Consider the following 16,034-nt stretch of genomic DNA (forward strand, 5'->3'; position numbering starts at 1 on the left):
CCCTAATGTGCACATTATATTTTATGAGATGGAGCAGATGTTTGGTGTCTGCATTCATGCTTTGAGCTTGTAATTGCACCTTAGTGACTATTACAGTCAAACTGTGGTAAAAAAAAAAAAAAAAATCAGATCAGATCAGATTAGTGAAAATATGCAGCCCATCAGGAAAATCCATATTTTCTATTTACCACGTTAAAGCTGTCCAAAGGAAAATGCTACAGTGGAGAAAAGGAGATTATTATGAATATGTGGACAGAGGACGTGACAGCCAGCATTTGTGGATGTTTGTTTTCTTCTAGTGAGGATGAGGTAAAAGGTGTAACTGAGTTTCAAATAGGCTTTCGGTTTCATTTCGTAGTTGTTAAATTAGTTGGATATTGTTCAAGCAATGTAGTTTTGGTTACTTGAATCTATTTTGATTGTACAGGAGGAGTTGAGAGCAGCAAGAGGAAGCATAATACCTGCTATGGAGCTTTAAGTGGATGGAAAATAATAGGGTGACTCATCTTGGTGGTTATTTACAACAACAACTGAGTCATGTTGGAGGTCCTTCACAGTGGATGGTTATCACCGTCCATACAGTCCCGACAACAATTAACCCGTATCATTACAGTGGCAAAAATTATACAGTGGGAAGAAAATGACTGTGATGCACTGTGATAATAAAGCTGCGCCGATCAGCACTGAGTGTCGATGCTGTGATGCTGTTGTTGAGGTGTAAGATGCTGCGCTATGAAGTAAAATGAACTTGTACAGAAGCAGAGCTGAATCATCAGCCATCTGCTTTTAAGTGGTCTCTATTCTCACAAACGCACGGCCATTAAAAGATGATGTTAGGGCTCAGGTTGTTCTTTAAGGACAGAGTCATCGAAGCAACACCACACAGGAAGAATCCAGATAAATGCTGTGGCCTTGACTGCCTTGACGTTAAGTATCCCGCCTTAAAACGGAGAGAACATGACAGCTTTGTGTTACTGAGCCCAGTTAAGACTCCATTGTAACAGGCCAGTTAAGCAACCACTTGTTTCTTCATGCTACTACAACTTCACCAGCAAAATTTGCAATGAACATGGTTTATTGATCATCTAAAGAATCTACAATTAATATAGCTGTTTTTTTTATTCATAACAAGACATCCAATAACCAGAAGTTTCGGTCTGAATCAAAGGGCCTGAAAGATCGACCGACTGCACAGCTACAACTTTAAAGTGAAGCGTACCCTATTGTGAAATAGTCCGTTTGTAGGTTGGTCTTTGACGCTGTGGTTAATTTTTTTTTTTATCAAATGTGGTAATGCTGTATGCTGCACATTTCATGTTAAGCATGAATCAGAATGATCATATTACTTAGTATTTATAAGGCACCCCCGCTGTCCCTCACTGTAATAATAGGATGTGTCTGTTTCGAGCAGGGCTTCAATGTGCAGTTTGCCCACATATACAGAGTCAGCACATTCTGCTTCGATGCCTCGTTCCAGTGTAATTCCTCTGAAAGAGCAAACTTTTAAAAGGAAAAAACAGACGTTTGCCCAGTCATCCTCAAAACCCCTTGTCGTGCAGAATTCTGAACACATTTGGCTGTCGTTACGACAGAGGCGAAGCCAAAACTGTGTGTGTGGGAGAAGTATGAGAGCAGCCAGAATCATTGAGGGTTAGTTTGTTTGATGAGAATCTGATGTGGGCCCATTCAGTAATCTATCCGTGGAGCAAGGGTGAGGAGTTTCAGCATGCTGCATTTGTGACCAGCATTTAAGATGTAAGAGACATGTTTTTGGAGCATGTTGACTGAGGGAGGCACAAGAAGATCAACACCAGTGTCACATCTGGTCTTTGAATATGAAGCTGGAACCAGGAGACAGTCGGCTTATGGTGTTCATTATCTCATCTCTCGTTAGTAAGAAACACTATCTCACTATATCTAATGCGTCGCACTGTATCTGGCATTGGATGGATGAATGCGTTTACAGTCAAATACATGCGTAAAAAGGAATTCGGACACACGCATCTATAAAGTATGTTGATATCACAGCTGTTTCTGTATTCATCCATCCATCCACTATTCTAACTACCTGTCTCCTTAAGTTTCGCAAGAGTGCTGGAGCCTATCCCGGCTGTCATTGTGACTGAGAGGCAGGATGCAACCTGGACAGAGATGCAGCAATTTAGAGTCACCAATTCACCTAACATGAACGTCCTTTGACGACACGGGAAAAAAAATGCAACAGTGCTGACCACTGCAGCTGCTGTTTTCTAACTTGTCACCTTCTCGCTTCCAGTGTCTGAACCTACATTACTATCTGCCCAATAGAAGAGCTTCTGTAGATTTCTTCGTTGTAATCATTCAGTCTCAAAGCCACTCTGCTCTAGTTGCTCACAAACCATGACAATGTGAAGTTGCTTCCTCATCCCTTGCCTTGCAGCAAACATAAATTGAAATCTCCGACAAGGCCATATGCGTGGGTCGTACGCCCAAATGTGCTCCTTTAGCCTGCGCCAGCCCATTCTCTTAGAAAACCAAAGATCAGAGGCTCGTAAAGCAAACGCGTCCAGAAAGGAAGAGAAAAGAAAAGAAAGGCATAAAGATGGACGCGTCTGTCAGGGAACAAAGAACATCTGCGCTGATGGAAACTGGAATTGCCTTTTTTATTGAGAGGCCTTGTGAAACTGCAGCAGGACAGAGTCGTTCAGAAGCTTCACCCTGTACTTGAGCACAACAGGAAAACAAAACCCTGTGAAGAGTGCGGGGTCCTGCAGGGATAGTGGGTTAGCACACCGCCCGAGTGATTTACCAGCCTCTGTAATGGACTAGTTGTCTTCTCCGAGCATCTGTTGGACCCAGTATTTTATAGCTCCATCATTATTGTGTCTCCAGTGGAGCTTGGACAGTGGAAGCTGTAAAAGTCAAGACAGACTTAACGTCTACTTGCTTTATTTTTTCTCTATGGAAATCCAAATTCCAACTACAAGAGCCGTAAATCAGATCAGTGGGGGAATCCACGCAGCTGGCTCTGTGGATGTTCAATAAGTAATGCTACCTCAGACTTTACAGCACAAACTAGTGAAGCATTATGTGCTAATTTTATAGTTGTGTACTGTTTGTGTCTGTACGTTGGCATATTTAAACTTTTCTCTTTATTTTCTTCAACCCAGAGAAGTGTCCATGTACACATCTGTGTTTTTTTGTTGTTTTTTTTTTGATGGCTGTACCATTATTTTAAAGGGATTTTTTGGATCTAGAAAAGTGTTCAAACTCTATAAAAAAGGAAACTGTTCCTCTGAGGTGACAACCTGCAGCGTGAACTAAGTTGAACTGCCACGATAAAAAGCTACGGCTTTGATGAGTTCATTTTTGTTGTAAAGTAAAAAAAAAGTCAAACACAAACACAGAAACCCAGGCTTCATCTTTACAAATAGATCTCACAGCATGAATCAGAGACTGTGTGACACATGGTCACACAGTCTCCAGACAAGCAGCAGACAACATTCGCCGCATTCTGTATAGCTCCATGATTTACTGGGCATACTGGGACAGAGGTCTCCACTAATGGAATATGTAATGTCTCCATGAGCGACACTTTAATCTGTGGTGAGGCCTCCAGCTCCCAACTTTATAGTATAAATCTGATTGCAGCACAAGGTCCAGAGTGTGAGTTACAGCTCCAGAGGCGTACACGTATATTTACAGTACATCAGAGAGGCTCCAGCAAAAACAGGAGATTAGATCCGAGTTTTTAGGTATTTTTATTTGCTGCTCTATGAAACCAAATCAAAGGAAGCAATGTTTTGAGTCTTGCCTATATGCCAAGCAAGATATGACCATAACACACGATGATGGTGAAAACACCTGCAGGACTGTCATTCTCCAGAAGCGCTTGTCCCATCTGCCTCGATGTCAGCGTTCATGCTGCCATATCTGCACGCCTCTATTGCTCTCTTACCACTGTGAATAAGCACGCACAGGTGGCTCACAATAACATGGTTTACTGCCTCATATAAAACTGTCAAACGCAGATAATACCACCGCCTAAATGCGTTTGCATGGTTGAATGTCAAATGATTTGATGAAGCAGTGTTAGAAGCTGCTGCTTACTTTTTACAAATAAGCCATCAACCTATGTGAAGGAACACATTAAACCAGATTTGGTGTTTTGTTTTTTTTCATACTTTTATTGAAGTTATATATAGTGTTAAATGCTAACTCTAACCCCAAATGCTTTCACAACCACTACAATCTCCTTAGATACTGAATGTTGCGTTGTTGCTCACAGCTCATGTCTCCCGAAGCGAGGTGCTGATCTTTCTGTTACAAAGCTGCACAGGAGGAGACAAAAAGTTAAATCAACTTCATCTGACATTTATGTTGAACACTGAAGGTCACTCCTCCGACGTGGACCCTTCCCTGCAGAAGGGGCCCTAAACAAGTTCTGCCCTTTGCTGTTTTTGTCGCTTCATGTAGACTATTCAGTGTCTCCACCTGAGGCTCAATGTGAATTCTTGCACTAAATAACTACAGTGTCATTGTAAATACACTTTACCAACAATGCTGTGGCATTTATCTTTGGAGTGGATAAGGTGCTGGTAATCTTTTATTTTTGAGGGTGATTGGGCAGAAGGGAACTTACTCTTTCTAATCCCCTGCTTTCCTGTGAGGAGGCACACATTACCATGGATACAGCATTGTTTGTGTATGGCGACAGCCTCTCGCTATCGCCTGCAGAGCCCAGGTCTGATCCCGGGAAGAAAGACCTGAAATCCACCAGGAGCTGAGGAGGTGCAGGTGTGGAGCTTCCCACAAACTTATCTGCTGTGTCTCACCTCTCTAATTGTATATTATTATTACATTATTGATAGATAGATAGATAGATAGATAGATAGATAGATAGATAGATAGATAGATAGATAGATAGATAGATAGATAGATAGATAGATAGATAGATAGATAGATAGATAGATACTTTATTGATCCCCAAGGGGAAATTTTGGTGTTGCAGCAGCCATTACACACAAAAACATTTGAACATTGAGTAACATGATCTACACAACACTACACGAGACACAGTACAAGAATAACACACAGAGAATAGACAGTAATAACAACTAAACACACAGTAGGACTTGAATGTAAAGTGACTAAGTTACACATTGTTAAACCATCAGCATGGACACTGACCCCCTGTCAGTGAATCATTGTACATGCTGATGACTGTTGGCACAAATGACTTCCTGAACCGTTCCTTGTCACAGCGGAGCTGGAGAAGTCTATGACTAAAACTGCTCCGCTGTTTGACAAGCAGGCTGTGGGGAGGATGTGAGCTGTTCTCCATGATGCTCAGCAGTTTGTGCAGCATCCTCCTCTCCACTGCCTGCTCTAAAGGTTCCAGAGGAGCCCCCAGCACAGAGCCAGCTTTCCTGATCAGCTTATTCAGATTCTTAGTGTCGCTGGCTCTGATGCTGCTGCCCCAGCAGATGACAGAAAAGAATATCACACTGGCTACAACAGACTGGTAGAAGATCTGCAGCATCTTGTTGCACACATTAAAGGACCTGAGCTTCCTCAGGAAGTAGAGTCTACTCTGTCCCTTCCTGTATACAGCCTCTGTGTTGAACTTCCAGTCCAGTCTGTTGTCCAGGTGAACTCCCAGGTATTTGTACCTCTCCACCACCTCCACCTTCTCACCCAGAATGGACACAGTGTCAAAGCCAGTTTTCTTCCTCCTGAAGTCCACAGGAGGAAGAAACAAACAAAATATTACCTGTTTGTTAAAAAATTCTCAGGTTGAAGAGGTGCTGTAGAATCCCAGAGAGCTGCTCAGAACAGGACTTCAGGACTCTGGGGCTGACACCATCAGGTCCTGCTGCCTTATTCTGGTTCAGCTTCTCCAGCTGCCTCTTCACCTGGCTGCTGGTCACTGACAGATGGGTAGGGGAGGTGGGTATGGTAGAGGAAGGAGAGGGGGATGACGGTGGGATCATTTCTTCTGCAAGAGTTCCAGTGACGGGTGTGGTTTTATGACCGTCTCTGATGTTCCTAGTAGGATGGGTGTGGGGGGGGGCAGCAGTGGAGACGCTATATATTAGACTTATTCTAGATTAGTTCTGTTGTCTCTAACTTTTAGTATCAGTTTGACTCTGCTTGACCACTTAGGGGATGAATAAAGTGTTGTGTTGTCTCATCTTATGTTATCTTAATATAATGTCAATACCCATCACAATTACCGGAAGCAAGTGTGAAAAATCAAAATCAATGAAAATTACTAGAATAGTCAATGATAAAATGCTTGTCATCTACCCAGTGAATTAGTCTAACCATTATACAGCTAACATTACACAGGCTATGTATGTATAAAGATTACAGCTGCCAAAGTTATTACAGTGAAATACCAATTACAACATTTAACTCTGAAGGTGAGTTGAGTAGAAGTATAAAATGGTAAATGATAATATTATTATTGTACTACAACAACATTTAGGTACCTCTGCCTTATACTATTCTACATAAGTAGCATGGCCTCCTGTTGCACTATGCACCATACTGTCACTATACTATTGCTCTGCATGTTCTGAGTAGATTTGTTTGACTGACTGACCCACTAAGCTTTGATTGATTCACATGAGAATTAGAGGCAGTCACAAAGGAATTTTGTTTGTCAAATTTTAAGACTTAATGAAACTGACATGTCAAGTGTAGAATAAGGGACATGAGGAACATGATCCGCGTTGACAAACTGGACACATTCGTGCACCCTGGTGGACAAAAGCCACGCCGAGCGCGCAGGCCGCGGCTGCAGTGCTCCGCCGGCACCGCAGGGGGCGTGTGAGCGTGGGGGGGGTCTGGTCGACTTCTGTCGTCAAAATCAGCGAAACAGAAAAGGTTCCAGAGGAGAGGAAAATGGCCGACGTTGAGATGGACCTCACGTCCAGAAGAATGAATAATGGCAATGAACACGTGTAAGTAATGTAATTTAATAGAAGACGCATGTGGTGATAAGGTGTACGCCGTTCTCAATCTGAAATCCAATGGCTACAGTTCAGTAAGGTAGAAATGCGCAGGCTAGCTGTAGCAGGTTCACGTTGTTGCCGGGGCTAGCTAGCTAAATCACATACTAACGCCAGGCTAACCCTCGTAGCCAGCTAACGCTAGCTAACGTTCTTCAATGTTAGCTCGTCTCGCATTAAGTTTTCCCAAACGCGCAAACTACAAGTGTGTCTCCTCTGCATCGCTGGGTACTTGATTACATGAAGCGTGTATGCCAGTTGTATCTGGTAGGAAGCATTGATTTTGTAACGTATTGTTAGTGTGGCTAATGTTAGAAGCCTTAGATGCTACATAAGTTGGCTCAGAACGATTAGCATATCCGAGCTAATGCGGTCTTGGCGGTCGTGCTCAGAGGTACAGCGAGTAAGTGACGTTTACAAACGTTGCTGCACTAATACACACATTTACCCATATGAAGCTTGTGGTGATTATTAACTACATTGCCGCTTAGGCTTTCTGCGCTGTTCAGCGGACGCTTGTTAAATCGAGTACGTTACGTAACCCTGCTTTACCCTAATATGTAGCTTACCTAACTTTTATATTTTTGTTATCTAGCTAACGCTAGGTGAGTTAGCTAACATTAGTTACATGCTGCCCACCGGGTAAAGGTTGCGACTTCGTTTCAAACGTGTGGAAACGATGTGTTTCAGAACGAATTGCGAACAAACAAACAAATGGATGCATTTCTGTGTCGTTATCATAAATAATAAAATATATAAATCTACTGTGTCCACGGTGCAATAGCTGTAAGGACTCTGGCTGGTGCCCTGGTTGCCATTGGTTACACGAGGTAAAGGGGAGACAAGAGAAAGCAGCTTCATCCAGGTTCTGTGTTCTGCATCAAGCGATTGTAGTTTTTAAAAAATGGATATTTTATAGTGGAGTAAGCCTTTAGTTGCTTAAAGTTAAATTAATCTATTTTGATACTGATTGTCAGTTTTAAGCAGAAATGTTGATGTTTCATCTCATCTATTATCATCTATTGAGTATAACACTAGTGGCCTAAATCTTTTTTTCTTCCAGACAAAATATTACCTGTTTGTTAAAAAAGAGCAGATCTTATTAGTACTTGCACTCGTAACTTTTTTGGTATTTAAAATGTGAACATGTTAGAAATGCCACATGGATCCAGAGATGTCTTCAAATTAAAGTTGAAATATAATATTGATCACTGTATGAACTTTGTTGGATTATTGCACAATGTCACAATTATCTATAGTCAGTTGATTCGCTATCAATGAACTAGTTGTAACACATTGATTTACAATGTAAATTTGTACTATTGCCCAGCCATCCACAAATTTTGTTCTGTATTTAACAGGAAGCAGGATCTGGAAAGCCATGAAAGAAGTGGAAATGAGGACAGCGGAGACATGTCTGAGGAAGAAGAGGGAGAAGAGGTAGGGGTGGACAACAGCAAGACCTAAATATCTTCAGTGGTATGATGTCATGCTTCTGATATAAACTCTCTACTTCAGCTTTAGTTAAACTGAACTTTAACTCTTGTCAGTCTTGTGTGGCAGTGGTCGTCCATGTCTGCACTACAATAAGACTGTCTCTATCTAGACTGTGGTGGCCAATCCTGGTCCCCGAAGACCACTGACCTGCTTGCTTTTTAAGCATTCCTGCATTTCAGCTTCTGATTGGTTAAACACACCTGATCTAGGTAGCCAGCATTGGGTAGGCAGGCATAGTTGAAAAACAAATAAGTGGCCCTTATGGACCAGGTCTGGCCACCCACAATTTAGGCCTTAAGTATAAGTGATCATAAATGCATAACTGCAGTCACACATTGTAAACTAGCATATAAACATAATTGAGATTGTACCCACCTCAAATCTGTTGTGAGCACATAGTACACCTTAGGAAACCTTCAGTAGTCAAAGTGTACATCATCGGTCTGTACTTACAATGTGGCAAAGTGCAACCATATTAAGTTATGTTCACAACCTATCTAAAATTGTAAATGTTGAGATGTTCCGACATCTGATCCATCTATTAATCTTATGTGTCTTTTAATTCTAGGAGGAGGCAGAAACTAATGGTGAAAAGACAGAGGAGGGGTCCAAACATCACAGCGGCAGTGGTAAACACAAGAGGAAAAAACACAAGCATCGTAGTAAGCACAAAAAACACAAGCATGCCTCTGACGAGGACAGGGACCGCAAACGTAAACATCGCCACAAACACAGAAAACACAAACGCAAAGAAGGTTCCCCTCCCTCTGTTGCTGCCCTGTTTGGTTCCTCCAGCCATCGAAAAGGTGAATCCTCTCCCTCCTCTGGAAATCCAAGTCTGGATGACAGGGCCTTGCTGGAGGACTTGGAAAAACAGAGGGCCATGATTAAAGCTGAGCTGGACAGCCAGTTGATGGAGGGCAAGGTTCAATCCGGCATGGGCTTGATCCTTCAGGGTTATAACTCTGGATCAGAAGAAGATGGAGATGTCAGGGTAAGAAATGGAGAACAGCGTCAAAGGGGCAGCTCAGGTAAAACCGTATCTCCCAGAGGGGGAAAAAGTGGGAAATCTAGACGGGACTCCATAGAAGGTAGTAAATCCACCTCCAAGCGTCAAAGTCGGAGTAAGTCTGCTGAGAGGCCTGTTAAGGAGTCTAAGCAGGACAAGCTGACCAAAAGCACCAAGGATGCAGGTGTAAAGGATAGAGGGCGTGGCCGGAGCAGGTCAAAAGACAGAAAGCGTTCAGGCAGCATTGATAGATCCAAGGAGAGAAAGAAGTCCAACTCCCCTTCCAGTTGGAGAGGAGAGCAAAAAGGAAGCCGTACTGATAGGCGTTCCTCTCCACACCTGGACGATCGACCAAACCAGGAGAGAGCATCCCAACGGTCCAGGTCACCTGGAAGAGAGCGACAAAGTCGTTCTGAAGCTGACAGGGACAAGCGGCCAGCCAAGTCTCCATCCAAGGATGCATCATCGGGGAAAGAGAACCGCTCCCCTCACAGACGAGGGCCTCACAGCCCTATCAGGAAACGCAGTGTTTCTCCTGGCCACAGAGACGCCCACCGTCCATCCGCTAGTGCCTCAGATAGAACATCGAAACAGAGTCACTCTCCATCCAGAACAAGGTCCCCACCCAGGAGAGGTCGCAGCCGCTCACCAGAAACTAGGAGGAGGGATGCTGACAGGCAGGAATCGCCACTGAGGTTGGTGAAAAGAGTTGTTTTAACTTGTAGAACTGTGGATTGTATGGTAATGTGAGCTGGCTCTGCCAGATAAGTTAGAGTGCAATTTCAGACAAATAAAAAATGCCAAATGATGGGCATATACCAAATATTTGATGGTTGATTCGTTATAAAATATGGGGTTTAGAGTGGGTTTATGCCGTGTCAGCTGCTCTACTGAAAGTCTGTTATAGTTTATCTGCACAGTTTTGCTGAAATGGCAATGTAGAATGTCTGGTTCAGCCTGTCTGTCCACCTCACTGATGTTGGAATAGGAAGCGCTCTCGGGCAGATGCAGGGCCAGGCAGAGAGAGATCACGAGAGAACAGTCCCAGATCAGCCTCTCGCCGTAGGATGAGTCGCTCGCCTCTGAGACGGAGGTCTCCATCACCACGGCGACGTTCTCGCTCTTCCCCTCGCAGACGAAGCAGGTCTCCACTAAGACACAGGTGATGGCAGCTCATCAAACAACTGTTACTCATCTCTGCTCGTGACAGATGTTTTTGTTTTTTGTTTTTTTTTTTTATGCAAATGTAGTTGACTTTGACTTTGTTTTTATCTAGTCCGGCAGTCATTTGTTCTAGGGGATTTTGAAAATGGTATCTCGGTGAGGGCTGTTGTAGGTTGAATTTATTATGAGACAATAAACTATCCTTCTCTGCAGATCTGGGGAGAGAGACCGTTATGGTAGGCCAAGACAATACCGACGCTCGATGTCCCGTGATCGAGAGAGGAGAAGGCGGCGCAGCAGAGATGAGGACAAATTCAAGGGCAGTCTTTCAGAGGGTATGAAAGTTGACCAGGAATCCTCAGAAGAAGAAGTGTGAGTAAAAGATGCTTTCAGTTGTGTTTCTGTGGTGGGGTGGGTGAATTGTGGATTTCTCCACAATCTTTAATGTCAGAATTGTACAGACTGAAATTAAATGTCAACAGCGTGTTCTGATTAAGTTTAATCAGGTGCAAAACAACATGGCAATTAACTGAGAAGTAGGTAAAATTTAACTTTGGTATTATTCTTTGCAGGATGGAGGATTTTGATGGAGAAGAAATAGATGAAGAAGCTCTCATTGAACAGCGCCGTCAGCAGCGTATGGCCATTGTGCAGGTCTGTTCCCCCCTGTGCTGAAACAGATCACATTTGTTTTGAATTTGCTATAGTAGTCCAGTTTTAGAGATGAGTAGTAGAAAGTAAATGTTCTGTATACCTGACATGTATTCTTAAGGGTTCCATTCCTTTCAATGTATAGAAATACAAGGTTGTGAATGAGGACACCAACATGATTTCGGAGCCCAGCAGCCCCCAGAGCAGCACACGCAGCCGTTCACCCTCACCTGACGACATCCTGGAGCGAGTAGCTGCAGATGTTAAAGAATATGAACGCGAAAACGTCAACACCTTTGAGGCCAACATCAAAGCAAAGCACAACCTCATCGCCCAGGAGAAAGACGGTAATGTCTTGGTTAGGATTATCATGTGTGTTGGCATACAAGGCCAACTGAATGAACCGTACAGTCACCTGTGTGCTCTGTATTTATCTGAACTAAACTAACTAAAGTTTCCACATGCAATCAGTTTCTCTAAAACAATTCTAGAGGCAAATTGCAACAGGACTCAAAATAGAAAGAATCTCCCTAAAATATGCACAGGAATTGTTGAGATTTACTTACAAGTTGGCACACACAAGGCAATCATAGTGGTAATGGCAATCAGTGTGTGTTATCTTTGACAGGTGAGTTAGCTTAACCCAGGTAACTACACATGATTATACTCTCCTTCCTCAAGCTTCTACCTTTTGAACTTTTGAAATGTCGTCATTGAACGGATATGTAGGTCAGTGCAAGAACATAGCTTTCTGTGCACATCTGAAACTACACTGCTAAAAGCCCCGACAGGAAAAACTTGGATTTTAATAGCAAGAAAAATGGCTCTGACTGCGCTTCCACAGCTCTGTGTTGGTGAGTTTAGCAGATATGAAGGAAGTCTAATTTATAAAGTTGAAAACTGATTGGTAACATTTTTAACTTGACTTTAAATTGACTAAACTGAAATTGTGCATTAATATTGGTACTTCCCTGCACTTTAAAACAATTTGGCATTTTTGTGGACTCTCATGTGAAAATTGTGACACGATACAGTCTTGCCCAAAAACAAATAAGTGGCATGATGTGTGTACGAGAAATGCAGAATTGTGTGATGCAGGGGTTTTAATTTTCTTTCTTTTTGTCATGTGTTCATTCAGTTGCTGGCTTGTAATCCAAAGCCTGGGTGTCTCTGCCACCAGTACCATGTTTTGATCTCTGCAGAGTATGTGAATCAAACACATGTTCCAGATATTTTGTTTTACAACACAGCGGACAACTTGAAGCTCATCTTGTTGGTTTGTTATTGTTCTTTGTTTCAGGAGCAAACCCAAAGAAGCCGTCAGCCCCCGACATGTTTACAGAGTCAGATGACATGTTTGCGGCTGACTTTGACGTAAGTATTCTGATATTAACCTTGGTAGTAATAATATTATATTATATTATATTATATTATATTATATTATAGTCGACACCATTGTGCCACTGACCTAATTTTTGGGATTGTTTCTGCAGAGTGCCAGAATGAGGGCAGCAGGTGTAGGAAAAGACTTTAAGGAGAACCCCAACCTCAGGGACAACTGGACTGATGCCGAGGGTTACTACCGTAAGCGTCTAATTCTTGCTTTTTGGACTGTCCGTTTAAGAAAATAAATGCTTGGTTAATGTCATGACATCACATAATTACAACATCATATACAGGCAGCATCTTATAGACTAGTCTAGAGTAACCTAGACCAGTCCATATGGTGGTTTTGAGAGTAATCTTTTTTAAATACACATGTTGTTATTTAGGGGTAAACATTGGCGAGACACTGGACAAGCGCTATGATGTTTATGGCTACACTGGGCAGGGTGTGTTCAGCAATGTGATCAGAGCCAGGGACACTGCCAGGGCCGGCCAGGAGGTGGCAGTCAAGATCATCCGAAACAATGAGCTCATGTAAGTTAAATCTTTAATATAGCAAATAAAAACATTTACATCAACGTCAGAATTTCATCTCCTAAGATACAACAGTAATACAGATGTTTCATTGAATACTTCATATTGACAAACATCACATGAATGTTGGTGAACAGGCAGAAGACGGGATTAAAAGAGCTGGAGTTCCTCAAGAAGCTGAACGACGCTGATCCTGATGACAAGTTCCACTGCCTTCGCCTCTTCAGGCACTTCTATCACAAGCAGCATCTTTGTCTGGTATTTGAGCCTCTCAGGTACTGACAACAGAAACACTGATTCATTCTACCCATACATTTACATGTGTGCATGCAGTGCTGTTTGTAGCCTTTGTGCTGGCCTCACTTGTTAATGGCCTGTTGTATTGTCATCCGTAGTATGAATTTGCGCGAGGTGCTGAAGAAATATGGTAAAGACGTTGGACTCCACATTAAGGCTGTGCGTTCCTACAGCCAGCAGCTCTTCTTAGCTCTCAAGCTGCTCAAACGATGCAACATCCTCCATGCAGACATCAAGCCAGATAATATCCTGGTATGATCTCAGTGCTAACTCAAAAAAGTCAAGTTGAACCACGTAATAGAATGATGACAGTTAGCTTATTTTGATGTGTAACTATAACATTTTTTTCTACCCTTAAAAGGTGAATGAATCCAAAACTATTTTAAAGCTGTGTGACTTTGGTTCTGCATCCCACATTGCTGATAATGACATCACACCATACCTGGTCAGCAGATTTTACAGAGCTCCAGAAATCAGTAAGTTATATCATCATCACCAACATTATTAACCATTAATCAGCTGCATTCAGAACTGAACCTTACTCTCTTTCTGTCTCAGTCATAGGAAAGCCTTATGACTATGGGATCGACATGTGGTCAGTCGGCTGCACTTTATACGAGCTTTATACTGGCAAAATCCTGTTTCCCGGATCTTCCAACAATCACATGATCAAACTAGCTATGGACCTCAAGGGCAAGATGCCCAACAAGGTAAAATTGCATCATATAACTTCAGCTCCTTCAGTTATTGTTTCCCTTTACTAGGTGAAGTGTTACTCTCTCAGTGTTGAAGAAGTTGTGGTTGATGCAATCGTGTGCTTTTCTTTCCACAGATGATTCGTAAAGGCTTGTTCAAAGACCAGCATTTTGATCAGAACCTGAACTTCCTGTACATTGAAGTAGACAAAGTGACAGAAAGGGTAAGGTGGTCAATCTTACTTCTCCAGCACATCTTACTCTGAGTAAACCTGAGCAAACTGCGATTAGTATTCACTACTAATTCATCTAAACTTTCTACCCTTCTTTCATTTGTCTGTCGCATCAGGAAAAGGTGACGGTGATGAGCACCATCAACCCCACCAAAGACCTGCTGGCGGACATGATAGGAGGCCAGCGACTGCCAGAGGACCAGAGGAAGAAAGTGATGCAGCTGAAAGACCTACTGGATGGCACCCTGATGCTGGACCCAGCCAAACGCATCAGCATCAACCAGGCTCTGCAGCACCCCTTTATCCAGGAAAAGATCTGATACCTTTAATGCCACACACTCCCAGAGCAGAGAACCAACCACTAAACCAGCTCTGACAGAAACTCTGCAGTGATGCAGGCAACACAGACTTCTACTCTGAATGTCACGGATTTTTCGTTCTTCCTCAGCGTTATTTTGTTTATGGATACATAATTGTGTTTTATTGTAAATAGATCATTGAAACAGTAGCCATTCTTGATTTGCGATTTCCAAATTATTTTGCAATTTATCATTGTAAACTTGCGCTCATACCTTGGCAATGCAGTTATGGACTTTATTTAACTGGCATTGAAGTGACAGATGTTTAAAAGAAAAATATAATTCCTGTAAATACTGTATGTCTATTGCATTAACAATCTCAAGCAACAGACGGTTGAGTTTTGTCGTAGTTGCAGATGTCTGAGTACATAATTTCTTTTATAACCACAGTGCTCATTGTGGGGCGATGCATGCTTTTGAATGTGCACCCTTTGTGCTCTAGATTTCCGTGATGCAGGCCTGTGTAAAAGCTCTGTATGTGCATCAGTGTCCCACATGTGACAGCAACAACTCCTCCATCCTACCCCACCCCAGGTCTGTAGATTCATATTATGCACCCATTGAACAAGATGTTTTTATTTTATAAGAAGGTAGTCATTGTTTTGTGTTGCTGGACATTTCCATGATTTTTACCTTCCTGTCCCTCCAGCGCTCTGTGTTCTGGCTCTTAAGGCCCTCACATTCAAGTGCCTCCTGTATGAGCCTGTGCTTAAAGATGTGTTAAAACAGCAAAGAGTGCTGGCAAATTGAAGCCACACCTGTGATCTTCTTGTCCCATTGTTGTATATAGTCCATAGTTACTGTCATTTCATGTATGATTATTTTCCCCCCCCCATTAAGTGGTTAAAAAAAAAAGAAAAACAAAACAAAAAAACAATCTTGTGATTTCAATAAAGAATAGTTGTGGAAACGCTGCTGAAAGAGCACATTCAGTATAAGACAACTTTTTAGTAATAAAGTGTTTCCTGTTGTATACAAACCTTTTTCTTCATTTTATCTCCGACATGGTGGAATTACAGAAATGTTATGTTATATGTCAATATCTCTGTCCAATGAAAATTACACTGGGCAACAGATGTGCAACACGTTCCGATTTCACAGTGGAGAAAATCCTTGTAGTCCATTAAGTGATTGAGTGAATGTTAGAAAGGTGGTATAATTTGGGGGGGAAATTTGTTTTTGGCTGCAACAGCCTCAGCATCAGAAGTCAAAAT

General features: G+C 42.3%; 1 protein-coding gene across 1 annotated transcript; it reads left to right on the forward strand.

Annotated features, from left to right (window-relative positions):
* The first annotated feature begins 6,859 nt into the window (after positions 1-6,859).
* prpf4bb (pre-mRNA processing factor 4Bb) lies at positions 6,860-15,793 on the forward strand. Its single transcript, XM_026363046.1, has 16 exons — positions 6,860-6,947; positions 8,357-8,435; positions 9,061-10,196; positions 10,490-10,663; positions 10,879-11,037; positions 11,238-11,319; positions 11,462-11,663; positions 12,617-12,690; positions 12,810-12,900; positions 13,089-13,236; positions 13,374-13,511; positions 13,632-13,785; positions 13,895-14,009; positions 14,092-14,243; positions 14,366-14,452; positions 14,578-15,793. Exons 1-16 carry the CDS (start codon positions 6,889-6,891, stop codon positions 14,779-14,781), a joined length of 3,054 nt encoding a protein of 1,017 aa, XP_026218831.1. The 5' UTR covers positions 6,860-6,888; the 3' UTR covers positions 14,782-15,793.
* Positions 15,794-16,034: the final 241 nt, after the last annotated feature.

The sequence above is a fragment of the Anabas testudineus genome, chromosome 2 (genome assembly GCF_900324465.2).
Source record: "Anabas testudineus chromosome 2, fAnaTes1.2, whole genome shotgun sequence".
NCBI lineage: Eukaryota > Metazoa > Chordata > Actinopteri > Anabantiformes > Anabantidae > Anabas > Anabas testudineus.